Consider the following 26523-nt stretch of genomic DNA (forward strand, 5'->3'; position numbering starts at 1 on the left):
ATTATCAATATCTCATGCTATTGATGTACACATGCCATGGACCAGTGTTGAACCATACTCTGCAGTACAACCTCATCTTCTCCCCCCCAGACTCTTCGTACCACGGGAAGACATGGTGAAAATAAGATAGAGAGACAGAACGCCGAGGGCTGAAATGATCAGCCAGAATACCAACAGGAAAGCCAAGAGAGTGATCCCAAACCTACCATTTTCTGTCTTCGCCAAAAATGTGGGCCACCACACGTCCTGCTGCCCTCCGCATGTTCACAGACAGAAACGTTCGCCGAGTCGCCGATCCCTCCTCTGGAAGATAGGTGATTAGTATACAGCTCAACAGACGGAACAAGAAGAATGGCATTTACCTTGATGGAGAAAAGATAAAACCACCACACGTCCTGCTGCCCTCCGCATGTTCACAGACAGAAACGTTCGCCGAGTCGCCGATCCCTCCTCTGGAAGATAGGTGATTAGTATACAGCTCAACAGACGGAACAAGAAGAATGGTATTTACCTTGATGGAAAAAAGATAAAACCACCACGTCCTGCTGCCCTCCACACGATCACAGACAGGATGTTTCTCCATACCTACGAGATACATGGTTAGTATGCAATCAAAAATAAGGAACAACAAGTGGATTCGACTTACCTTTAGAAAGGAAAGATGAAGCCACCACACGTCCTGCTGCCATCCGCATGTTCACAGACAGAGACGTTCGTTCGATCGGTTCGATTTGTCGCAGCGACTCCCACCAACCACCTATAGACGAATCCAATGTCAGCCCATGAAAATATCATATATAGGGGAAATAATTACCCCTGTCGCCATCCAATTAAGCCACCATACGCTCTGCTGCCCTCCGCATGTTCACAGACAGAGACGTTCGACCGATCTATAGGATGTTAGCACAAAAAGCGGGAAGACCTTACGGTTCAACCATGCTGTTTTCAAAATCAATCTAGTAGGTTCAAGGGGAGGGAACAAGTTACTATACGCTCTGCTGCCTTCCGCATGTTCACAGACAGAGACGTTCGATCGGTTCGATTCGAGGCGACGACTCCCACCAGCCACCTGCAAGCGAGTGTAATGTGAGCCTATGAAATCTTCAGGTCTTAGAAAGACTTACCCGCGTCACCACCCAATCAAGCTACCACACGCTCTGTTGCCTTCCGCATGTTTACAGACAGAGACGTTCCAGCGGACTATTCGTGATCAGTATGTTGCCATCATCGTTGAGAAGGAAGGCCTCGTACCTACCCCGAGTCAACAGCATCAAGCCACCACACATCCTTCTGCTTTCTGCATGCCCACAGGCAGAGTTCCAAGTAAAAGCCCCCGCAGCTCGTCAAAGGAGAAAGGGGAAAAAGACAAGAAGGAAAAGAAACAAATCAAAACAGAACAAAACAAAAAAAGCAAACGGCAAAAGCCTCGAGCAAAAACAAAACAGAAACGACAATTTTTTTTGGGTTTTTTTGTTTTCTGGAAAGGCAAACGGCAAAAGCCTCGAGCAAGGAAAAAACAGAACAAAACACGCGAAAACAAAGGAAAAAAAGGACAGCGGAGAGGAGAGGAAGTCAAGCACCCGAGAACGAGCAGTGGGTTAGTTGCCACCCGATGATGTGTATGCCCCATAAAGAAACAGGAGCGCAAGTACGGCAATAGCTGCAGGCATGAGGCTTGGGAAGAAAGCAACCAACACAATAAGCCAGCAGAGGCGGTTGAACCAAGTGGTCGATAACGGACCAACCTGGACGTGGGTCTGAACCACACGAATATACTCAACCTCTGGACGGCGGCGAGTGATGGAAGCATCCAAGGGCTCAGGTACAGGCGCAATGGGTGATGCATTAGAGGAATCGTCGGGGTCGGGCAAAGCTCGCATCAAGGAAGACATGTCGAACATGGGACCGGCGTCGGGATCGGGCAGTGCATGCAATGCCGAAGGCATGTCGGAGGCAGCGTGGTTGCTAGGCAGGGCACGCGTCAGAGAGGACAGGTCGGCGGAAGGAGCATGTGAACCGTCGAAGGCAGGTTCAAGCGAAGATCCATCGGAGGAAGTCGCGGGCAGTGGTCCATCGGAGGTCGGCGCATCAAGAGAACCATCAGAGGCAGGTTCTTGCAAAGACCCATCGGAAGGTGTCGCAGGCGGTTCAGGCGTATGCTGGGGACCATCGGGGACAGGTCCAGAACGAGGAGAACGAGGTTCAGTGGCGTACGCAGCAGCAAAACGATAGGAACGTTGCACACTACCCCAGGGGTTGCGTGTTTCGAACCTTGGTCGAACCAGGTCGTCAGGCCGCTGGCGGAGGAACCGTGCGTTGGTGATGGTGGCAGGAGAGTAGTACAAGATGCACATTCTTCTGGAATCGTCACCGGGTCGAGCAACCTTGAATTTGCCGAGTTCGGTCAGGCGAGGAGGGCGTGCAGGAATGGTCTTAACCTGAACGAGGTCCTCATCGTCGGGGAAGTGCACAGACTTCCGGACGAAGGGTTCGTCAGAGGGCAGAGCATCCAAGTCATCGTCCAGATCGGGGATGGCGAGGCAAGACTTCAGAGGAGGTGGCCGATCTACACAGAGCAGACGGCGAGGATAGCGAGGAGGCTTCTTGGCGAAGGAAGCGGGATGCATTGTAAAAAGCTTTGGAAGCAGCAATGAGAATGGTTATGGTAATCAAGAGCAGATGCAAATGATAAGAAGCCAGTGGCATGGGGAGAGGAGAAAGAAGAAAACAAAAAGAAGAGGAGGGAGAATTTATAAACAACACCGGAGAGGATCCATGGCAACGGGCAATGGCAACAGGAAAGAGCGTTCCAGAGGCAAACAACTGTCAACAGTCAGTATCCAGGGAAGGTACGAGGGTGGCCATGGGAACGAGAGAAGAGGGCCCGCGAACGGGGAAGGAACGAGGGAAGCAACGGGGGAAGAACAGCCATAGAGTCTGTATAGATGGTCTCACCACTCGTACGCAGGCTACAGACGCAGGTATAGATTAGAACATCCATGTAGGGAGTGGCTATCAGATTTGAGAGGTAAGACCATCAGAGCTTAGGGCTAGCAGGACATGCATGGCATCAACCTTGGCAGTACGAATTTGATGTGTCTATCAGAATGGATGAGCATGATCCATGACTACGAAATAGACAAGCCATGATAGGACCTGAGAACTCATAGTGGGCGGAAATTTGATATACGCCAGGTTTAGATGTGACGCAAAAATGAATTCAAACTAAAAAGTCGCTCAACCTGGAAACCGCCTGCACTCCACCGGGTCATAATGTTACATGCATTTCTCCTCAACTATCCAGTGAGCATCGGTAGGCAAAGGCTCACGAAAACAACGCTGGTCGAGTGATATCTTGGACTTCCTGGTCCTCAAACTGAACAAAGTTAGTCACTTGATCGTTCATCCAACACGGTAAATCGCAAGAAAACCTACCTCCATAAAATTCGTCGCAGAAACGAGAGCCATGAATGCCTTGACCAAGTCCAGCAAAGTCTCCTGGTGGGCATTGGATGTATTTCCAATCTTGGCAGATCGTTTGAAGATGCCCACCATGCATGGCCGATTTCCAGCCAAGAACCTCCGGGTCTGTTCCTTGAGTTGTTCGTTGTGAATTCCACGGGAGAAAACGGCATATACAATGACCCGAAGAACTGACAGGAGGAGGTCGTAGTACCTCTGGAGAGCATCGGGATTTTCAATGTCTAATAGGGTTAGCAGATTATCAGTAAACGGGAATAGAATTGACTGACCAATGCCGATATCTGGATCAGCAGCGAAAAGCCGCGATTCCTGAACAGCTTGGAACAGACCAGAGTTAAGCACACAATTTGCCCCGCCCTTCGTTTGAGATAACCGTTGGAGTAACGACAAGAGCGACTCGTAGTATGCAAGTAGTGCTGGGGTGTCTGGACTTGTTGATTAGATAAAAAGAATCGGAATGTGATGTTGGGGCAAAGACTGACCGTTTCCCTCGGCATTTTGAAGTTCGAGGGGAAGAGATCGGAGTGCATCGAGGAAGAGACTCAAATAATTCGATCGTGAGATGAGCTCAGCCAGAATGCAATCAGTTTGGCGATCTAGAACAGCCAGATGGTTCAAAAGCACCAGAGCGGATGCACGACACGATTCTTGGCCGGTGTAGGCGTCATCGCACATGGTCTCGATAATCCCAGAACCGGCTGATTTGATGACCTGTTGGCTAAGACGTCGAAGATTTTCGTGACTCGTGTTCGAAGACGTGATGCGCGTGATGTAGTGAGAGCAAATATTGTAAAGAGTTTCTCTCAATAGTACATTTCCTGTAGCCATATTGGTGCCTCGGATGGAAAGTTGGAAGAGCTGATGGAGCTTTTCGTCGATAACATCTCCGCTTCGAGACACATCTGTACCTGGCGTTTCAGATCCAAGTCTCTCGATCAACAATTCAGCCAACCGTGCTAGTTCAAGAGCCTCGGGAAGATCCGCCTCGATTGCTGTCGTAAGTTTGGGAAGAATTAGTTGGATTGAGTGCAGGATGAAAGCCGGCCTGCTCCCTTCGTCAATGGCAGAACAAGTGATCATCGTAGCAATAAGCTCCACCCAGGACCGAAGAGCGTGGTAGCGATTGATTTGAATCAGCTTGTTTTGATTTGTTGCAGCGATGAACAATTTCAGGTCGTGCGCCTCAGCCGCCAACTGCTCCTCGTCCTGCGGGCGGAGCGATGCATTCGCCACAAGCTCTGCTCTCCGCATTTGTATCATTTCCTCTACCCCTTCCATGTTCCACACGCCCTCTGCTTGCTTGTTTTCCAACTGGACAACAATATCTCCAAGCAGAGATAGCTGGGGTACGTTGAACTCGCGTCCAACGTCAAGATCGGCAAAATCGAAAAGATCAAACACGGACGGGCTAGGAATCGGTTCACCGTTGTCTGCAAGCGTGTTTCCAAGCAATACTGCAAGAATCTGAGCACGCAGAGCAGGTGATCTAGCCTTAGCCGTCGAGCGAACCTCGGTCGCCGCGTATGTGAATAGATGACTGCGGTAAAGCATAAATTCTGCGAAAGCATTTGTAGCGTCTGTGAGCCAAAATTCCTCGGAATCGACGGGGAATCCATTCCAGGCAGTGTTTGGCCCGATTATGGGTTGGCAAGAAAACATGTCACGTAGGAAGTCTTGCGCGCGTATCTCACCAAGCGTGTAATAGTTCGCCAGTTTTGATGACCACAAATGCTTCAAAACTTCCAAAGCCATGCGTTTGAGGTGAACAACCCAAGATACAATGCCACCGTCGAGAACTTCTGGATAAGACTTCAAGAAATTAACGATGGCATGCAGCAAGGAACTTTGATTCGCGAATAGCCCATCTGGCGAAACATCAAGAATATTGCCCACGCAGTCGAAGCCAAGCAATAAATGAGCTACCGTCGGACGATCTGTGATAGTTCCTAGGCAGCTGTTCAAAAGAGCTAGGAGGCTCTCTCGGATGACGTAACCGGCGGCATTGGGGCCGAAATCAAGTTCTCTCACGTCGGGCTCCATTTGTAATACAAGAGGTCTGGATATGCTGTCCACGTCGACCTCAGATGCAAGCACCTCCACAATCTTGTTCGAGGATTGCCACTTGATGAGTTCTGGGGAAGTCATTTTGTTGAGCTTTCTCGAACTAGTGAGCTTTTCTAGCAAAGCCATGGAGATGACGGTAAGTTGTTCGTGTGCCGTACCGCAATAAAGACAAAGTGACGGAATGAGGGTTAGATTGTTCAGCACGGTATCTTCGAATGAAGCAAGCGAAGAGTTTGCGGCAACCGTCCGGGAGGGTGCGGGTTGGGAGTGTACCAAAGGCTTCACAATGTTGAAGTATGTTGACTGAAGATCCACAAGCAAATTCATAACCTCTAGACTCCGGTGCAAGGTGAGAACTAACAAAGAGTCGGAGGATGCAGTTGCAACCTCGGAAACGTCTTGCTTAGATGCTGCAAACAAAGCTTTCAAGACATCCTCGTTGAAAAGCCAGTCTACTACGCGGGCAAATGGATGAGAGCGGACATAGGTGAGCAGCGAGGAAGTCTGTGTTGGGGAATCAGACACAGACGGCTGGCTCAAAACCAAGACTAGATCTTCGTTGAAGGATTTCAAGCTTGCTACCACAAAGTTCAGGCAGTTGAAGCCCAAAAGGCGGGATTGGTACTCGTTGAGATCTTGAATCTTCCGTGCAAAGGCATGTCCTAAGATAAAATCGATGTAGGGTTCAATCCCGGACATGCGATAAGTTCCACCTAGGGTATCCGGGAAAGGAAGTGACATCACATCGCCAATTGAATCGGATGAGGGCGCAGCAAGCGCATTTATCAGAACGACAAATGCATTTGTTTGGTCAAAGCTCTCTCCTATCTTTTGCAGAGCTTGCTGTTGGTGCCACACGGCAGGGTTCAAAACCAAAGGAACTTTGCCAATGCCCGATGCACTCATGTTACCCCCTGATAACCACCCATCGAGACGGACCCACGTTTCATGCCCAGTGATGGAAACTTTGTCAGTCATTAGTGCTGAGAGGGTTGAGAACGTGGTTGCCCGAAGATGGGATGGAATCGGTCCACTGCACAAGTCCAGCAATGTGCTAACTACATTGAAAGATTCATTTTGCAGCATCCATTCTCGGATAGGCCCACTTTGCTTGCACAAATGACCCATCAACCGGAGGTAGCATGTCAGCATCACAGGGCTTTCGGGTTCGTTCATTTCCACGGGCTCTGGTTTTCGAGGTCGAAACATCCCTGGTACCCCTTGTGGGGTTGTGGCGGTGGAAGGTTTCTCGGTGACTCGCGATGCGTAGAGTTTCAGTTCGGCAAACATTTGCGACCAATTCATGGTTGTGGATCGTCTGAATTTAGAGGGCATAAATTTGTCTTCTTCCGATAGGAATCGATGCGCCGCGGCTGCGTTTTCTTCGCCTTCGGAGATCGAACACAGCATTTCGCAGAAAGCACTGACCCGAGGGACAGTCTGTCGCTTGGACGCCCACTGAAGGAATCCATAGAGATTACCATCAGGATCAGCCCAAAATTCTTGAGCGGCGTCTTGTCGGTGTTCGAATGCGAATGAGATGATCATAAGCAGGGATTCAAGATGAGTTCGCACCTCTACTAAGCCACGGTGGAGGTTGGAAGTGAGGCCATCTCTAAGTGCAGTAATCTGGTCCAGTCGTTGTGAATCCTCTTCTGATTTCAGCCGTCGGACGGCATCTGGCATGTTCGCAACGCATGATTCCACGAAAACTTCCAAGTTCTCCATCAATAAATCTTTCATGAAGCCAGAACATGGCTCAGGGTCGGGCAATGATACAACACTCTCCCTGAGCAACAAGGTCACTAGCTCACTGCGCGCGGGGTCCGCCCATTCTTCGGTATTGACGCTGGAACAGATTGCGAGCATGAAGTCAAGGGCGCCATCGTCAAGAGAGGACATGAACATCTTAGTACGCTCTTCTGACTCCTTCTCTGCATCAACTGATGGCGAGGAAAGACCATCAAAGTACCATCCACTGTAGACGGAAAGCCAGAGAGCCACGAGGGCGGCGTGAAAATTTGACAGCTTCCAGCTTTGAAGATCTTTGGATGCAGTGATTAATTTGTGCAGATCGCGTGCCTCTTTCTCAGATCCCGAGCCTTCGGGAGAGCCGTGTTGTACGAAAGACACAATTGTGACTGGAATGTAGTGAAACAACAGTCCGTCGAAACGATCTAAGTTTCTCAATTGACCCACGAGCACGCGGAAGTCTTCGCAACTTGTGTATGTCCCTTTGAACATGTAGAATAGAATCGCCCCAAGAGACTCATGCTGCTGCTGCAGACTTACACGCTGGTATTCAATCGCTTCCATTATATCACGATCATTTTCCTGACCAACGACTGAGGCCTTTTGAACTTGGTCACCGAGCAATGATAGCCATTTCTCTATGTTGGCCATAGAAGTTAATGCCTTTCGGGCGAAGAGGGATGCATTCGAAAAAGGGCTGTCCTTAATTTCCAGAACATAAGCAAGTGTTTCGTGCATGACTGCATGGGTCGCTTCATGTTCAATTTCGCGCGATTCACGGAAGATGAGACGTAGACACTCGAGAGTAAAAAGGCGGCGCTCGTGGAAACTTATTATCGCAGCGATCAGTGGAGGCCGGTCCAGCGCTTGCGAATCTCCCTGCGCGGCTAGAAACATAACTGCGGCTTCCAATTCATCGATGTCGAGGGCATCCGCGAGCTGCAGTACACCTTGTTGGAAATCCTGGTTCACCGAGTATTCAACATCGGCAATCGTGATCTTCCCTAGGATATCGCATTCCACGTTAGTCGGTCATCAGGACGGACGAAGACGGGCTTTCATTTCAACCAAAATATCTAGGTATCACTTACCCGACAGAACAGCTTGACGACTTGCATTATTCTTTGCTGGCTTGTCTAGGAGTTTGCGGAAGTCTTGAATATGGGTTTCTAATTCGAAACACAAGCGATCGACGTTTGGAAGCTGAGAGGTCGAAAGAGCACAGAGGTCCTGATACAGACCACGGAGGCCATTCCGAGTGTCTTGGAGCTCTGCCATAACGGCGGGGTGAAGTTGGCAAGTGAAGCTCGAGCTCTCTGTTTGTTCCTAAGTCCAGTAAAGCGGAGCGCGACAAAAATCGGGCGGTGAGACAGCTTCCGCAAATACTGCCACTCCACTTTCCAACACAATCACCTCGCGCTTATCAACTCGTGTTGCTCGCTGGCGGATTGATTCGGGATGGATTCTCCTATTGGGCGCAGGAAGGATTGTTGAGTTTCAAATAATCAAGTATATCTTGCGCTGCTGAGACGGCCAATAAAAGCGCGATGGGTGAAATCTTTCTCGACAAGACCATTGGCCTGCTCTCGTCAGACAAGCAGAAGGCTCGTGCCGACGGTCTAGCAGGTCTGATGCTTCCCATCTTACTACTGAGGGACCGAATGGTGCTAATACCCTAGTTAGATTTGAAACATATCTTCCAGCAAAATAAGAAGAGCTCTAAGCTGTAGGGACCCAAATACCGCGGATCAAGCCTGATAGCTATCCAAGTAACTAATCAACATTCTACCTGTTCAGGCAAACATTTAATGATAAGGCTTGCCATAAGATTTTTGAATCACTCTTTCGATTCGTCGCAACAGAAAAGTCCATATACAATCGAGCCCAAAAGTACACCAAAACCTCGTCTGCATCACGGCTCTCAACATGTGCTTTGGTACTGCGAATGGCGGTTGATGTCTTTCTGAGAAACCTGAGAACAAAAACAGTCCGCGCCATCATCGATCATATCACTGAAACCATACCGATCCCCGGAGAAGGTTTATGGGAACCGCTTAGTCTGGATTATACCAAGTGTTTGACGTCGCTTCTACGCTACCGCCCTCATGCTGAGCACCTGGACGGACAAGACTGGGAAAACCTAATAAGCTTTTGCCTTGCTAGCATTGCACTCCGGGAGAATGAAGAGAGTCAGTTGAGTATTCGGAGCGGTCATCGATCCGTTCTCGAAGATCAAGATGCCAGCGACAGCCGTTCAACGCCCTCCAGGATGGCTATGACCCCTGCCCCAATCAGCAGGGACAAACTCGGTGGCAGTAGAAATGTCATTGAAGAAGTTGTAATTTGTATTCAACTGTTGACAACCAGTCCAAACCCTCCTCTTCAGACCACGGCCCAAAGCATACTTGCCGGACTCACGGAGTTTGTTGAGTCATCCGTGGCTGGAAATGCACATCAGCTCGCATTCAATAGCATCAATTCAGTCATTACAAAAGTCTTGTTTGACCAATCGGAACTTGCCCGTTCCGCTCTCCTGGGCTTGGTTCCAGTAATTCGACGCCTATGGGCTACTAAACTACCCACCCTCAAGGAGGAATTACTGGCCACCTTGGTGCTTTTGATGGTTGTTCTCGCGGATACTGCACGGAAAGATCCATCTGAATCTTTAGCACATGATGCCGAAGGCTTAGCCGACATGCTGCATTCAGAATATGTGAGACGGCCTGAGAAAGAGATCCTACAAATTGACGAAACAACGCTATATCAAAATGAGGCATGTCAAAGCAGACCAATATATGGGCCTCGTCTGGGACTTGCTAGGTCTGAGCATAACTGGACAATCATCTGGTTGATTGCAGAATTGCACAAGCTTTCGGAGGATATCAATACTCATATCAGGTCTGGGTTACCACGCGAAGGTTCAAACAAAAGGCAGCGCTTCAGTTCTGAGATCCAAGACATTGTTCGCGACTCGGTATCGGCTACGAGTACGAAGCGAATTTGCGCATTGCAACTAATCCCATTTCTTGAATCCGAGATTGAGGTTGAGACCAAAGAATCTTTCTTCAAGCAACTTGTTCTTAACATTTCTGACCCCAATGGCGCTGTCTCATCCTGGACAATGATTGCTTTGACAAGGTACGTAAAATACGCCCGCGGAGAATATATCGGAAAACTTCCTTTCGATGAACGCACTCAAAGGGGTCCTTGGGTATACAAGAAAAGCAGCACGCTGATTTTAGCATAAAACAGCATTGCGAATGGAAAATCTGCCCAATCGCTTGGATTCAAGTCACACTGGCCGCGAGTCGTCGAATTTACTACGCGTGCATTCTCATCTCCGGCAACATCAAGAGCCGCTTGTAACCTAATGAGTATGATTTTACAGTCTGATTTATTGGATTTCTCAATATCCATGGAGACAACTCGATCACTCTTGGCTTCTTCCAACGGGCCATCAGTCATGTCGGACGCATCGCTGAGGCTATGGGCCTCGATTGCACGAACGAAGACACAGCTTGATCCTGGGTCGGCGCAGCAAGCATCGATGCAGATATGTGGCTGGCTGAGAGAAGTTTGGGCTGGTATGAGATTCTGACATTCTTAGTCCGCAATTGTTAGCTCTGACACTCATATTGCAGGTTCGGTGACCGATCGCATTCAAACAGCCCGAGTGGCTGCATATGCCCGTCCGTTGGACCTACTAGACCTTCTTCTCTCATGCACCAACCGATCCTTCGCCATTCCTCGGTACCAAGTTACAGGGCCAACAGGCTATATAGCCCGGATGTGGCATTTTCTTCATGAAAACCGCGAGCTATTAGATTACGGCTTTCATACAAATCATGCCCCCGCAAACCCCTGGTCGCTGCAGGAAACATGGTCACTGGAGCAATTCTCTAGACAAGATCCGGATGATACAGTAATCTTAGATCTGCTTCGCGTGAGATCCGAGGCGTTTCTGCACTCATGGTACGCTATGAACGAAGAAAAGTTACATATTACCCCAGACAATTTGCAGATTCTGGTGTCTTTTTGTATAGTGGCTTCCCTTTTCACGGCATGTCTTCCTAACTCCTTGCAAGCACAGTCTCGATCACAAGACTTGCACCGGAGATGTCGAGTTTTGTGGGACGAGATATGCGAATTTCTGGCTGCTCATACTCACGAAACCACCTTTATTCAATCTTGCATGGATTTGGTATCACCGCTCCTTGGTGCTTTGACGAGTCTGGACACTCCTTCTGTCATCCAGGCAAGCCTTCAAGAACTGATTACTCCACTCTCCAAAACGCTTGAGCAGTTACGCCAAAGCTCAAAGAGTCCATCTACAGCCGAAGATCCCATGGATCTGGATGACCGATTCATGGCCGAAGACCCGGTGACGACTGATCAGATTATTCTTGCCAACAACCGGAATTCTTTGTCTATCTTCTCTGACTCGGACACATATCAACGCTGCATAACCATCCAACTTTCGGTATTTCTGAGAATTCAAGCTGGATCTGATTCATCCTCATCTCTCGTTGAATATCTCGAAAGTCTGGATGAAGCCGACCTTCTATCAGTCCAGGCAGTTTTACCCGATTTCTTTCGGCTCTGCTCAACTCTGAATCCATCTGCGCTACTCTCAATTCTGGAAGATTTGGGTGAAAAGTGTCTACAGTCCTATCAGATGGAACGGTGCGAGGCTTCGCATTGTATTTGCATCCGCATGATGACCAGCTTTGTGGAGTCCTGGACCAATGGACCTGACGATACTTTAAAGGAGTCAGCTATGGACTTGTATAATTGGTTCATGGAAGTTCTGGTAGCGCGAAAACGAGCGGCTCCTAAAGTCTATGTTGCCTTGGCCGAGCTCATCCAAGGGGTGATCGGCACCTGCCCTTCATACGGCAATCAACAGTCTCTTCCGTCGCCACGAACAAGCTTGTTCACAATCCTTCGGCAAGGTGATGTTCAAGTCAAATTCAATGTTGCGAAGTTTATCCCTGCTTTATTCGAGCGGTTCCTTTTCAAAGATCACGATGCCATTTTCGATGATGTGTTGGAAAGTTTACCTCGGGATCCGGAATGGATTGAGGGAATTGCAGTCCGTCTCTTTGTGCTTGCTCAACTGGCATCAAGATGGCATACTTTGCTGCGAAGAAGCATATATCATCTATTTGAAACGCCCGCCCAGGTGCCACAGTCACTGTGGTACGCCAAGAGATGCATGGTCTCTGTGTCTCAGACTCTTGGCCTGCAAGATACTAAAGAACTCTTCCGACTTTTTTCATCTCAAATTCTCTATACCTGGACCGAGACACAGAGTGTAATGTCTATGCCGTTTAGTATATTTGGATATGACAGTCTCCAAGACATGCTAGCAGATGTTAAAGATGAGATTGTCGGGCAAATGATGATGCGTGCTAAGGAACAGGAGACAATTGAGCTTGCGAAATACCTTCAAGTCCCACATATCGGGCTCCTGACAACCTCTTTTTACAAGGCCGAGGCATACAGCATTGCAAGAGACATCAGCACTCCTCCGGGACAAGGCAGCCAACCCAAGGGCGTTGAGGTTCGTTTGCGGAAACTACTGGGTGCAGACCAGTTCATGGCACAAATCGAAAGCCAATTCCCGCTGATCATTGCTGCCTTTTTCAAAGCCCTCGACTACTATGACCAGATCGAACGAGCGTTTTCAAAGCGTCAGAGCTTCAGCTATGCACTTGAGATTCAGGCGCAAATAATCAACAAAAGTGTATCTGAAAGTGCATTGCCAGCAAATCAACAACCCTCATTTCGAGCACGGTATCTTCTGGATGAGCTGGAGTTCCTCTGCAAGCGCACTGGATTTGAATTTGAATCAATATGGACCCCATCACTGGTCTCTTTTGTCTGCCGTTCGCTTCTTGAATCCATACATCCTGCCTTGGGCTCACTCCATGCTTGCTCTGTGATCCGCAAAATAAGAATCTTAACCTGTCTGGCTGGCCCCATCATCCTTCAAGATTATCCTCTCGAGATGACACTCAGCTCCTTGCGGCCTTTCCTTGATGACATTCATTGTTCTGAGGATGCCCTTGGGGTTTTTTGGTATCTTCTCGAGGCTGGCAAACCCTATCTCCAAATGGCTCCGGGATTCACTGCAGGTATTGCTGTCTCAACGCTGGTAACTCTCCGCGGACTTTTCTCGTTATCACCAGAGAACGCAACCCAAGAAAGTCAATTGAGAACAGTGCAGTCAAATGCTAAACAGTTCCACCAATGGTTGGTGACGCTGCTTGAAGATCTTCGTTCCTCTGAGTGGGAAATAGCGACAACGTTATCGTTTGATCGACTCGTGTCATTGGCTGAACAATTCTCAACATCTGAGAACTCTTCAAGTGGACAGGTTGGGAAGGATCTGGTTTTTGAGATCCTTCAAGATCGAGATTCTGTGACATCACTGCTGAGTAGGCCTGTTGCTGATCTCGTTTTATCGCTCTTATGTCCCAAATTCGAGCAGATATCTGATGATGGAGGTTCGCCTTCGCATGAAGACGTGGATCCCACCTCCCATGTCGTCTCCCTGTGGAACACACTCCACAGTTCCAACGGAGGGCCTCAGTATCGACTTTGGGCTGCGCAGGTTATTGGAAGATCATTTGCTGCCACTGGAAAAATCAATCAACTACTCCTGCGGGAACAGGATCTCTCACTATTTCAATCCCCTGAGACTTCCTTATCGTCGGATATTTTCTGTCACTCCAAGTCCAGGATTCTTCGGGTTCTTTGTGATATGTTACACGTGCAAAAGCACATCGAAGCTGGCCTGGTCGAGCGTACTTTGCAGCTGATCGTCAGCAATATCGCTAATTATCCAGACTTCCAGGCTTGTGGGGAGGTGATTCCCGAATCTCTAATGAAAGCTCTCATTTGGGACCCATACACATGTCCCGCGGTCTTACTTTCAAATTCAGAGCAGGAGAGATGCAACACTGCGGCAACAAGTTTCTCCGGACTTTCAGTTGCTGAATGGGCTCGCAGCGTTTCTCTTTTCTTGTCGAATGCCGCTTTAGAGGATCCGGTCATCGGCTCCCTCCGCAAAATTCTCAATGTAGCCCCTGGGTTAGCAGTGCAGCTGCTTCCTTACGTGGTCCATGATGTCTTGCTTTCAGAAAGGGACGAAAAGGGTGAACGAGGAGAGATTCGAGCAGAAATTTCTGCCGCTTTCCGCCAGGTGTTATGCGAGGTCAGTGAAGACACATTGTCTCATGCCCATCTTGTAATCAACTGCATTCTCTACCTCCGCAATCAACCTGTGCCAGACGAAGCAACTATCGTTCAGCGCGACAAATGGCTGGATATAGATTTTGGAGAGGCATCTTCCGCTGCTCATCGTTGCGGCTTGCATAAAACTTCGCTGCTCTTCCTGGAAATCCAAAGTTCCAGGGTCGCTACGACATCTCGTCGGTCATCTGTCGTCAGATACGAGCCACCAACTGAATTGCTACATGATGTTTTCAAGAACATAGACGACCCGGACTTGTTCTATGGCATTCAGCAGAGCTCGTCTCTGACCAGCGTCATGGAACGGTTAGAGTACGAAAGCTCTGGATTCAAAAACCTTCTGTTCCAGAGTGCAAAATACGACAGTGAAATACAGATGACTGACAGTGCGGAATCATACGGAGTTTTGAAGGCTTTAAATTCTACCAACCTTCAAGGCATTGCTAATACGATGCTGTCTGCATCCAGCAGCGCGAAAGATGCTCCTGTCGCCTTTGGTAGCATGTTGCAAGCGGCGACTAGTCTTCAGAAATGGGACATTCCAGTATCACCCTTAAACTCTTCACCTTCTGCAACTGTTTTCCGCACTTTCCAAAGTCTCAACACCTCGGGCTCTCTGCTCGAGGTCACTAACTCGATTGAGAGCGGTTTGTTGACGACATTGGATTCCCTTCTCAAAACTGGTCGGTCCGCCATTCAGTTGCGAAGTTCCATGCGTGCCTTGGGAATCATGACTGAGATCAGCGATACTTTGCGTTCTTCTTGTCCCGAAAAGATGGAAGAAGGATGGCAGAAGATCATGGCAAGAAGCAGCTGGTTGAAAACTGAGAGGTGGGTCTTCTTCTTCTTTCCGCATTTATCTACAGGATACTGACGAGAGCAGCTACCACGAAGTTGGAGAAATTCTCTCCTGGCATGAAGCGTTGTCTTCATCGGTCAGGAAAAGTGATATCCTCAAATCACAAGCAAACCTGAGTCTTGAGGATTCGCGTCTGCTGGAAGCGAAAGTCATTCGACAATCATTGGAAATCACAAGGACCCATGGTATCTATCAGGCATCACTCAAGTCCGCAATGAGCCTTTCCAAGCTTGCTGAGCCATGTGCTGCGTTGGGAATGAACATTGATGGGGCTGCCAAATTCGACCTCGCCAACGTTTTGTGGGATCAAGGAGAGATGACGGCATCTATCCGCATGCTCCAGCAGCTGAAGGGCCAAAATGACCTCCATAAACAAGCCATCCCTCTCAGCCGGGCTGAACTTCTCGTAACTCTGGTGAGTAACGTATCCTCCAAATGCCCCCGAAAGAATTTTCTTGAAAAATTCGGTTCAATTTCTTACCAGTCATTCTCAGGGTCACCACGTCGCTGAAGCACGCTTAGAAAAGCCTGACTCTATTCTTCAAGAATATCTGTACCCCGCGGTCAAAGAACTCAAGGGAAACTCCGATGGAGAGGAGGCTGGACGAGTCTATCATGGATTTGCAACATTCTGTGATCAGCAACTTCTGAACCCTGATGGGCTCGAAGATTTCAAGCGAGTAGAACAACTGCGCGATCGCAAGGAAAAAGAAGTCCATGGTCTTGAAGAGATGATGAAAAACACTACAGGCAAGGAAAGAGATTACTTGAAGAATTATCGCGCCAAATCGAAGCAATGGTTCGATCTTGACGACCGCGAATATCAACGTTTGCTGCGAAGTCGGGAGGCTTTTCTGCAACAGTGCCTCGAAAACTATCTTCTCTGTTTGAGGGAGAGCGATACGTATAACAATGATGCGCTACGTTTCTGTGCTCTGTGGCTTGACAAGTCCGACAGTGCGACTGCAAATTCTGCTGTCTCCCGATATCTCAGCGAGGTACCCAGTCGGAAATTCGCACCGTTGATGAACCAGTTATCTTCTCGGCTACTTGATGTCTCCGATAGCTTCCAAACCTTGCTCACTCAATTAGTGTTCAGGATCTGTGCTGAACATCCTTTCCATGGCATGTACCAACTTTTTGCTAGCAGCAAGTCCAAGGGGGGTAAAGACCAATCGTCCCACTCGCGTTTCCGTGCTGCCAACCAGCTTGTGGAACGTCTCAAGAACGATAGTAACATTGGCTCGACCTGGGTTGCCGTGCACAATGTGAATATCAGCTATGTGCGATTCGCGGTCGACAAACCAGACAGCAAGTACAAGAGTGGTGCTAAGGTCCCACTGAAAATCTTGACAACTGGCCAGCGCCTTGGGCAGGATGCTGTCACCTACAAACTGCCACCACCGACGATGAAAATCGACCTCCGCGCAGATTGTGATTACAGTAAAGTTCCTACAGTCGCGAAGTTCCAACCTGAGTTTACCATTGCTTCCGGTGTCAGTGCACCGAAGATTGTGACTGCCGTTGCATCCAACGGTGAACGCTACAAACAGCTGGTAAGTTATACTCGAGACTCTGACAATGCTTTTCTCCTATTAACCAAAAAAAAAAACAGTACAAGGGTGGAAATGACGACCTACGGCAAGACGCTATAATGGAACAAGTATTCGAGCAAGTCAGCAGTCTTCTGAAAGACCACCAACCCACACGCCAGCGCAGCCTAGGCATCCGAACCTATAAGGTTCTCCCGCTAACACCAAGCGCTGGAATAATCGAATTTGTTCCGAACACAATTCCCCTACATGACTACTTGATGCCCGCCCATCAAAAATACTACCCCAAGGACATGAAACCCAACTCCTGCCGGAAACACATCGCAGATGTGCAGACGAGATCGTTCGAGCAACGCGTCAGAACCTACCGGCAAGTGACTGAGCATTTCCATCCCGTCATGAAGTACTTCTTCATGGAGAAATTCAACAATCCAGATGACTGGTTCAGCAAGCGGTTGGCTTACACTCGAAGCACCGCTGCAATCTCCATCCTCGGCCACGTCCTCGGACTCGGTGATCGCCATGGACATAATATTCTGCTGGATGAGAAGACCGGAGAAGTGGTGCATATCGATCTCGGTGTGGCGTTCGAACAAGGACGAGTTCTGCCTGTTCCTGAGGTGGTGCCATTCCGTCTGACGCGGGACCTGGTTGACGGATTCGGTATCACCAAGACTGAAGGTGTCTTCCGACGCTGCTGTGAATTCACCCTTGAAGCACTTCGTCAGGAGTCATACAGCATTATGACCATCCTCGATGTGTTGCGATATGACCCGTTGTATAGTTGGACTGTTTCCCCGCTTCGAATCAAGAAGATGCAGATGCAGGATAATCAGGCTACCGATGGGCCTCCAGCTCTACCTGGTGCAGCTGATCACCTCTCCAAGAACGAAAATGAGCCCAGTGAGGCTGACCGCGCGTTAACTGTGGTAGCGAAAAAATTGAGTAAAACACTCAGTGTCACTGCTACTGTGAATGAGTTGGTTCAGCAGGCAACTGATGAGAAGAACCTTGCCATGTTGTATTGTGGTATGTTTACTTGTTCCTTGATTTCTTTCTTCGTGGCTGTTATCTTACTGACGTTCCTAGGTTGGGCATCTTATGCATGAGTTTTGTTGCGATGTTAATATCTTCCAGTTTCATAATGCACATATCGTTTGAATTAGAGTTGGCAAAATCCATTGATAGGCCCATCCTCATCTATATGTAAGATCATACCATATACATAACTGCATGGGTCGCTTTGTAGGTGCTCGAGCCTATTAATCAAATCCCGTATAATGCCGAGGTCAACGCACCGGTGATCCCCAAGAAAAGCTTGGAAGGACCTTGGAGGTTCTCAAGTATATATAAATCCCTTCTATCCTCGAATTCCTGTTTTATCTTCCAAGGTTCTACTCTTCCCGTTCCCCGCGGCGATCGTGAACATAAGCATCTTAATACAACCGAGGCCCTTCCGCGACTCCACATCGCCCCTCACCACCACCATTAGTCTCACGCCCAAACACGTTGCATATTACTGCCTGCACGCCGCATGCACGTCGTATCAATAGCCAGGATCCGAGGCATATACATTCAATTATCCGAAACACAGCCAGCATGCTTCCAGCGCGCACCAATGATTCGCTGGTCCGACGCTTCCCCCCGCCGAATTGACTCCAGACTCTCCACAATCCATGTCTTTCTCCTCTTTCTAACACCTTGCTGACTTGGCATAATGCGGGGATACTCAGGCTATATAAAGGGCAGGTTACGCGTTCGATGTCGCAATCATCTTTCTGCCCAAGATTCTTGTGCGATTGAGCTCGTATCCTACTCTCACCTTTTCGCATCTATCAATAATCACCATGGCCGCTGAGATCCCCGCTAAGCAAAAGGCCCTCATCTTCGACCAGCCTGGTACGGTCTCGACGAAGCTCGTCGAGATCGATGTGCCAGAGCCCGGTGCCGGCGAGGTCCTGATCAACCTGTATGTGTAGAGTATACATTGCTACGTGAACCATGCTAACTCTTATAGAACACACTCAGGCGTGTGTCACTCTGACCTTGGTGTCATGACCAACACAGTACGCACATACCCTCCCATCAACTAAATCCCAGCCTAACATCACGAAGTGGCGCATGCTCCCATACCCAACCCAACCCGGCCAAGTAGGTGGCCACGAAGGCGTTGGCACAGTAGTGAAGTTCGGCCCCGGCGCTGAGAACTCAAACCTCAAGATCGGCGATCGAGTCGGCGTTAAATGGATTGCCAGCGCATGCGGACATTGTCGTACCCAACCCCGCCCCCACCCCCCCTAATATAGAAATGGAAACTAACAACCCCCCACCAGAACCCTGCGGCATCGGCGCCGACGGCCTATGCTTCAACCAGAAAATCTCCGGCTACTACCACCCCGGCACATTCCAACAATACACCGTCGGACCAGCCAACTACGTCACCCCAATCCCCGACGGCCTCGACTCCGCCGAGGCAGCCCCTCTCCTCTGCGCCGGCGTCACCGTCTACTCAGCACTGAAGCGCAGCAACGCCCGCCCAGGCCAATGGGTCGTGATCTCCGGCGCCGGTGGCGGCCTAGGCCACCTCGCAGTGCAGCTCGCCAGTCGGGGGATGGGTCTCCGCGTGATCGGCATCGACCACGGCAGCAAAGAGGGGTTAGTGAATGACTCCGGGGCGGAGCATTTCGTCGATATCACACAATTCCCGCGGGACGACAATGGCGACGCACTGGCGAAGCATGTGCAGTCGTTGACGGAGGGGCTGGGCGCTCATGCGGCGATTGTGTGCACTGCTGTGAACGGTGCGTATGCGCAGGCGTTGCCGCTTCTGCGGTTCAATGGTACGCTGGTCTGTGTGGGGGTTCCGGAGAACGATCCGCAGGCGATTGCGACGGCGTATCCGGCTACGATGATTAGCAAGCATTTGCATATTACGGGGTCGGCGGTGGGGAATCGGACGGAGGCTATTGAGACGATGGAGTTTGCTGCGCGGGGGGTGATTAAGGTGCATTATCGGACTGAGAAGATGGAGGCTTTGACGGAGGTGTTTAAGGAGATGGAGGAGGGTAAGCTGCAGGGGAGGGTTGTTTTGGATCTTTCTGGGTGAATTGATGTATGAGTGCAATATATCGAAATTGATTATCAGTTTGATGGAAGAGTCCATTTTGATCGTGCGAGGTTAAACCCATTTGACATCGAATGGACTATATGAGTGATGCTGTACACATATATATCTCTGCCAGCTGATTATCCGCGCTCGAGAATTTTGATATTCCACGCCAAATGGGTATTTCTACCTTTATCTGTAGCATTGAATACCAACAGACCTGTTTCTAGTACATCGTCCACCAAAAAGATTCGAGAAACAAAAAAAAACCAAGGCAACAAAAAGAAAAGGGTCTCTCCTCAATGTAGAATCGACAAAAAATGATGACCGACGCAGGGATCGAACCTGCAATCTCTTGATTCGTAGTCAAGCGCCTTGCCATTGGGCCAGCCGGCCTTGTTGTATTGATTTGCCAGAATGTGTATTATGAACCGGCAGCTCCACTCAAAGCCCTAAGACACCGTTCTCCCGTCAGCCACCGAAGCAACGATTGGACATAACGGGTGCATATAGCGTTTCATGGCCATTTTGCCTGTGTATTGGCAGACATCACGGCACAGATCAAATCGAGACCAGCGAGCTCACTCCATGGCACGAAATGATCTCGAAATGCAAAAGCTGTAATGTGTCTTGACTTGAAGGTACGACCAGGAGGGACACAGAATTGGTCCTTCAACGGTAGTCTTGGTCTCAAAAGTGTGAGCAAGATGGCTGTCATAAAGGGCATGCCGTGGATGGTGACAATGGTAGTCCTAATTGTTTGGAAAGTAGCCGGCCTTGAGTTGGGCTTTCTGACTGTGCTCATAACAGAGATAGAAGAGTTGCGGGTGTGGGTTTTATTTCTATTTTATAGAGCACATCGGACAACTATATTCTAGTGTACACGATAAATTATAATTGAAAAAAACGAAGACTGGCATTGTTGTATATAAGCCTAGACTTGATAAGCAAAACAGGCCGCCAACTGGTTGATTAAATGACATAGTCGAGTCATATTAGCAACAGTCATATGGAAAGAGGTATGTCAATCCCCTTTGGAGGAGGCTATATCCTCCCAGAAGCAAACATAGTCTGATATTCCACCGAAACGCATTAAATCTCCCAAAAAGCACAAATCATGTCCAAATACCTTTACCAATCTTCCAAATAGTGATCTTTTATGTCTTCTTCCCCGGCCATGGCCACACCCAATTTAGAAGATTGATACTCTTCACCGCCGTGCTGTGTACCGAGAGGCTTCTCAACTTCCGGGACATCCTCAGCTGCCTCCGAACCATCCCAAACCTCTGTAGGCTGATCACTCAGATCATTCTCAGTATCGGGATAAAAGCTCTGAGATACAGGCTCAGTGGATATCGAAGGCGGGGAATTATCAATACAGCCTCGGGAGAAGATAGCATCCCAATCCCTCTCAGCCTGTGCACGACGCTGATTGTAATTCGACGCGCAGCTCTCCAGCCCTAGATTTTTAGGCCAGTACTTGCTTTGAATCCAGTGCTGAGAGTTTAGAGGCCGCCGTTTATTTCCCCGATTCGCCGCTCCCTCGAGACAATCCCAAAAGGCATATTCCCTCCGAGCATCCTGATTAAGGCACTTCGCACAATCGGCAAACAGATTATTCCATCGTGCGAATAACTCTTGTACCTCAGGCTCCCGCGCCAGATACTGGATTATCTCCCATTCTGGCTCGAGGCTTTCCAGGGGAGATTGTTTGAACTCAACAGATAGGATTGTCAGCTGCTCTCGAGGGGTATTTGAATGCTCGATGAGATGGAAGTGATCACGATTGACATGAGTTTTGATGAGATTGAAGATGGTATTCAATCTATCTTGGGTCTCTTCGTATACCCGCATCTGACTCCAGTATTGGTTCACAATCGAGGATAGTTCGGCGAAGTCCGCCTCGCCAAGGTCAACGATGGAAGTTGCTCCAGGTCGTACGGTGGAAAAATGTGGTTTCTCGGGTTCTTTTAGCTCCAAGTACTGTTCATCGGGGATATCAGGGTCACAGTATCCCCAGACGCCCTCTAACCGGGCGTGTGCCTCGATCGTACTTTTCCATGACGCCCAGTTTCTGCGTGATGTGAGAGTTTCAACGCGTAGTTGTAGTTCTCGTCGCATGGTCATTTTTTCTCTTTTTGCTTTGAATATGATATGAATGTTGTTGGTTTGGATATTATGTGATGGTTTTGTAGATGGTAGAGTGACAGCGTGAGTTGTGGCATTTTTATGGACACATTATGAGTCGGCCGCCGACGGAATAGGCATCGGAGCTCATCCAAAAGTTCCCAGTTTGGAAAGATAGTTCGACCCTGGGAATTTGAGCGGATTTAGGAAGTTTACTCGCGTTCTTTCTCGTTTACGTGGGTTCTGCCTCATTGCCCACAACATTTCCGCAGAATGACGCCAACAATCTTCCAATGCATTCTAGTAAAATATACTCTATACTGTGGAATGAACAAATATCATTGAGTAAATCCCAATAGTGATCCGTGATAACCATCTGGTTAACATATCTTAGATGTACTTTGACGCCGAGCATAGATATAGACTGATGTTAGCGATGCACAGGCAGCACCAGGGTACTATTTTCATATACAGTGAAGCTCCACCATTGCACTCCATCCTATAAGCACCAACAACGCTTTAATACACAATCTGCTAATTAATCCACCTGCAACGAACAGTGTAAATATTCATCTCACGAGCAATAAGTACCTCCTCGCACCATCCCCGTCAATCACCATGAGATCCCACCCCCATACTCCATAGACACAAACCCATTATCCAACGGTCCAGATATATACCCCTGTAACAGGTGGACACCAAACCACCAAGACCCCCATAAACTAACCAGCTAAGCACACTAGCCCCAACGCTACCCACCCTGGATGTACAGGCGCATAACCGCGTGCACGGCCCAAGTGCACAAAACCCAGCGGCCTAAACTCGGCTTGGATCCGACGACTATCCCAAATCGCATACATACCTCCAAGATGGATACAACGTCCGCGCCAGCGTAGGGCCCGTAAATTTCCCTATAGGGGATAGAAAAGTTGTCCTAGGCGAGGCATATCCACTTTTAATTATTCACGTGGAATTTCCGCTTAGATTGGGCCGCGCTACGCGCAATGGACGGTTCCACACGAGTGTGCATCGAGGCAATATACGGAGTACGGAAGGATGAGTTAGTGAACTTAACTTTAGGGCGGCGTGTTGAGGCGAGCTTGCCGCGTTTCTCCGTATATCCGATAATGGAAGTGAGATTTGCCGGGTTTGAATGGCGGAGAGACGGAGATCGAAGGGCCCCGATCTTGAGATCGGGAGTTGGATACTTCCCATGGATGAGGTCCGATCTTGATCTCGGGATTGTTGTATCGTCGTGCTGATTCGTGTGTATTTTCGTATTCGGAAACAAAAAAAATTAATGGATTTCCCAAAAGGGTGGGTGACCCACTCTAGCCCGACCGGTGTTCCATGGTTTGGCCTCGCAAATCGGGCTAACTCATCCCTGGGCGGCAACGGTGACACGCCCGGCTCACAGCCCGGACCGTGGACGCGGGGTCCCAGGGCCATAGTGCTGGGTTTGGAATGACGACATGCTTTACGGGGACTTGGGATGTTGCCTTCTATACGGAGATGAGGATTGATACTTCTAATAGGGTTGGGAATTTTCGCAGCAAAATTTGGATATAGCACTCTGAATGTAATAGTCTCTAACTATGTAAGGGACGTGCGCGTAAATGACTATGGCAATACTGACAGCTCTCATGATCGTAGAAGGCATCAAAACATGCGAAAGACATGGCTGATAATGCAAAAAAGGAACTGGAGTGATTTCATCGCTGATGGAACGCAAAGACAAGATGCAGCGGGGTATTGCAATGAATGAACACGGTAGCCTCCCAGAACAAAGATAACAAAACATATGCATGTAAAAAAAAAGAAAAATCCACAAATGGATCAGCGGGTCCGTTTCGAGTATCCCCCCGAAGTACCATTTCCAGCCGCAGGGCGCTTCTGGCCAGATCCCATAGGGCCGCCAGCAGCAGATTCAGCGATACGAAGTATCGAGCCTAGGTGGAGAAGATAAGGCTTGGGGGCACGGTTGACTTCGATTTTACGTAGGATGTCGCGCAGGCGGTTGGCGCACTGGTGGAGGTCCACCGGCGGCAGGGCATCAAGCGCGTGAAGCACAAAGTGCCGCGCGTCTGTTTCGGAGTCTGTTTCAACCGACCCGATGAGCAAATGATATAGGTTGCGCTGGTCCTCGTCTTCGCCGTGGAAGGAACGGCGGCCTAGGCGATTGCCCTCCAGGGGATCATTATTGCGAGCCACGACTGACTCCAGGAGAGATACTAGAGCCTCAGCGGCGCCTTCAGAGCCGTGCGGGGCACGAGCCGCAATGTTGACTGCAATCCGTGATGCCGAAAGCTGGAGATGTCTCACGACATCGTTGACCTCTACGCCTAAGCCTGGGATCACAGGGTCTGCGGGCAACTCGCCGGTTGTGCAGTATCGGTCGAAGTCATTGAGTAATCGGCGTGACTGTTCTTGTATCTTGTCGAAGTAGATGGCCGCACACGCGCCTGCAGGCATCACCTTGCAGAGGCTGTTGAATACCACGTCATCGTGTACTGCCAGCCGGAACATAGTCGCTTCGAAATCGCCCTGCACAACACATTGCTCTGCCGTTCGTGGGTGCTCGATCGTTTCTGTCAAGTCCCGGCGGGTGTCTTCTGGAAGGGTTCGTTTGCTGAACGCCGAGAAGATATCTCGGACCTTCTCTGTCCGTGTCATCCCCGTGCCTATCGCATCCTCCTCGTCCCATAGATACTGCCATTTGAGTTGTGCCGCAACCGACTTCAGATTACCCTTTAGGAGAACCTCGATGCGAGGGAGGCGGTCCGGGCGTCCGTCTGGAGCCAATGCTACCTCCATCGACTGAGGGGCAGGAAGGAAACAGCGGTGCAGTTGGTCGAGGAGCCACTGTTCAAGGAATTAGCATGATCATCCCAAACCATCGAGCCTTTTTGAAAGCCTCCTTTCCACAATAGGCATACTCACAAAGATGTGCTGACACGCCCCTTCCGGCCGACTCTGGAAGACTGGGCAACTGCAGGTAGACGAGTCCGAGCCAATATGCACCTGTGGCCGATCTAGCAACTGGAAGTCATATCCAGCGGGCGTAGAGCGACAGTTAACAACGTCAAAATGGCCGCTCAAGCCCACGATGGCCCTGGCTTCAGACTCGGAATCTAGTTGGCTCAAGTCATAGGTAATGCCGGACGGGGCGACGAAGGAAGCGTTAGTTGATTCAGACTCTTCCTCATCACTGCTTTCTTCCTCCCCATCCCCCTCCTCGCCATCACCGGAGCTTTCCTCCGACGAACTGTCGTCTTCATGACCACTGTCGTCGGTGGAAGGGTCCGGCCGCGGCGCGCGGGCCACTCTCGCAGGCAGGCTCGTTTCTGACATGTTTCGACCGATGGACAGCCTGTTGAATTGCCGGGTTGGAGCGGACATGACGAAAAGAAAAGGGAGGAAGACGAACTTCCCTTAAGGAAATCAAAGAGGGGCTGCAGAGAGCGACAAACAGATATATTTTCCCACACGGTGGACTTTCGTAGACTCACAGAGTTCTTCCGACCCATGGACGGAAGCGGGTACTCTGAACCATGGAACGGGCTTCGCTGGCGCCCGCTTTAAATAATTAGGGGCCATTGAGAGAGAGGGACACAACGAATTTCATGTGCTCATTTCACCTGCGCAAAATATTTTGTATCTGTCATCTCTCCAAGAGCGGGAAGATCGATCTCGGATTTGCAAAATTTTTATTCCAACGGCGCTTAGTGCGAAGGAAACCTGGGTGCCCAGGTGGCAAAGAGGGGGGGGGAATTTAGAGGCTCAATGGGATGTGCCGCAGGAGAGAGCGAAGGGGTGATGTCTCAACAAAGCCGCACCGTTTAATGATCTCTAAGACCAAGTCATTGATCAGCATCATCGCAACGCACAGACATGCACTAATGGGGGATCTTGGAAAGATCCGGGGTTTCGTGGCTGGCACCCCCTAGCACACAATTGTCGGTGTCACGGAAATAGCTACGGTGATTTCCGGAGACACAGAGCTGTGTCTCGTAAAGACGCTGCGCAATTCTTGCCCACAATCAATGCGCGCAATCGGTAAAGAATGTAACGGAGTCTCGACAAAAAGTTAAACTTGGTATGTTGTATGCTGATCCCTGGGAGTTGCGAGATGGCTGTTTCTACAATTGGCCAATGTAAAGCATGCATCTCGTATTTGCATAGTAGACGCTGTTGGAGGTAATGATATTGCTCCTGACGTAAGGGAAGGGAGGATACCATGCTGCACGAGCCGATGAGGTAAGAGAAGCCGCCCTTGACAGCGTGATCCGGTTTGTACAGTGTAGTGAAGCGCAGCAAGCCTG

At 49.4% G+C, this 26523-nt stretch overlaps 6 protein-coding genes across 6 annotated transcripts; 2 read left to right on the top strand and 4 right to left on the bottom strand.

Annotated features, from left to right (window-relative positions):
* Positions 1–1598: 1598 nt before the first annotated feature.
* On the bottom strand, positions 1599–2627 carry N7457_004137 (uncharacterized protein; the record flags this gene model as incomplete). Its single annotated transcript, XM_057175182.1, has 1 exon — positions 1599–2627. One exon carries the CDS (start codon positions 2625–2627, stop codon positions 1599–1601), a length of 1029 nt encoding a protein of 342 aa, XP_057032229.1.
* A 698-nt stretch (positions 2628–3325) lies between these two features.
* Positions 3326–8577, bottom strand: N7457_004138 (nuclear pore complex Nup192/Nup205 family protein; the record flags this gene model as incomplete). Its single annotated transcript, XM_057175183.1, has 5 exons — positions 3326–3376; positions 3436–3704; positions 3753–3908; positions 3966–8303; positions 8391–8577. The coding sequence occupies 5 exons, from the start codon at positions 8575–8577 to the stop codon at positions 3326–3328; spliced, it is 5001 nt and encodes a 1666-aa protein (XP_057032230.1).
* Positions 8578–8843: 266 nt separating this feature from the next.
* On the top strand, positions 8844–18077 carry atmA (DNA-binding protein kinase TEL1; the record flags this gene model as incomplete). Its single annotated transcript, XM_057175184.1, has 9 exons — positions 8844–8925; positions 8983–9025; positions 9097–10437; positions 10552–10883; positions 10941–15391; positions 15435–15830; positions 15910–16971; positions 17031–17997; positions 18058–18077. Coding segments are annotated over 9 exons (8694 nt in total), but the record flags the coding sequence as incomplete, so codon positions are not given.
* A 738-nt stretch (positions 18078–18815) lies between these two features.
* On the top strand, positions 18816–20074 carry N7457_004140 (zinc-dependent alcohol dehydrogenase; the record flags this gene model as incomplete). The annotated part of the gene is made up of 4 exons (XM_057175185.1): positions 18816–18937; positions 18986–19034; positions 19084–19240; positions 19302–20074. 4 exons carry the CDS (start codon positions 18816–18818, stop codon positions 20072–20074), a joined length of 1101 nt encoding a protein of 366 aa, XP_057032232.1.
* A 1131-nt stretch (positions 20075–21205) lies between these two features.
* N7457_004141 (uncharacterized protein) lies at positions 21206–22195 on the bottom strand (the record flags this gene model as incomplete). The annotated part of the gene is made up of 1 exon (XM_057175186.1): positions 21206–22195. One exon carries the CDS (start codon positions 22193–22195, stop codon positions 21206–21208), a length of 990 nt encoding a protein of 329 aa, XP_057032233.1.
* Positions 22196–24037: 1842 nt separating this feature from the next.
* Positions 24038–25600, bottom strand: N7457_004142 (uncharacterized protein; the record flags this gene model as incomplete). Its single annotated transcript, XM_057175187.1, has 2 exons — positions 24038–25063; positions 25142–25600. 2 exons carry the CDS (start codon positions 25598–25600, stop codon positions 24038–24040), a joined length of 1485 nt encoding a protein of 494 aa, XP_057032234.1.
* Positions 25601–26523: the final 923 nt, after the last annotated feature.

This window comes from Penicillium paradoxum (assembly GCF_028828445.1).
Source record: "Penicillium paradoxum strain IBT 22861 chromosome Unknown utg000004l_segment0_segment0, whole genome shotgun sequence".
NCBI lineage: Eukaryota > Fungi > Ascomycota > Eurotiomycetes > Eurotiales > Aspergillaceae > Penicillium > Penicillium paradoxum.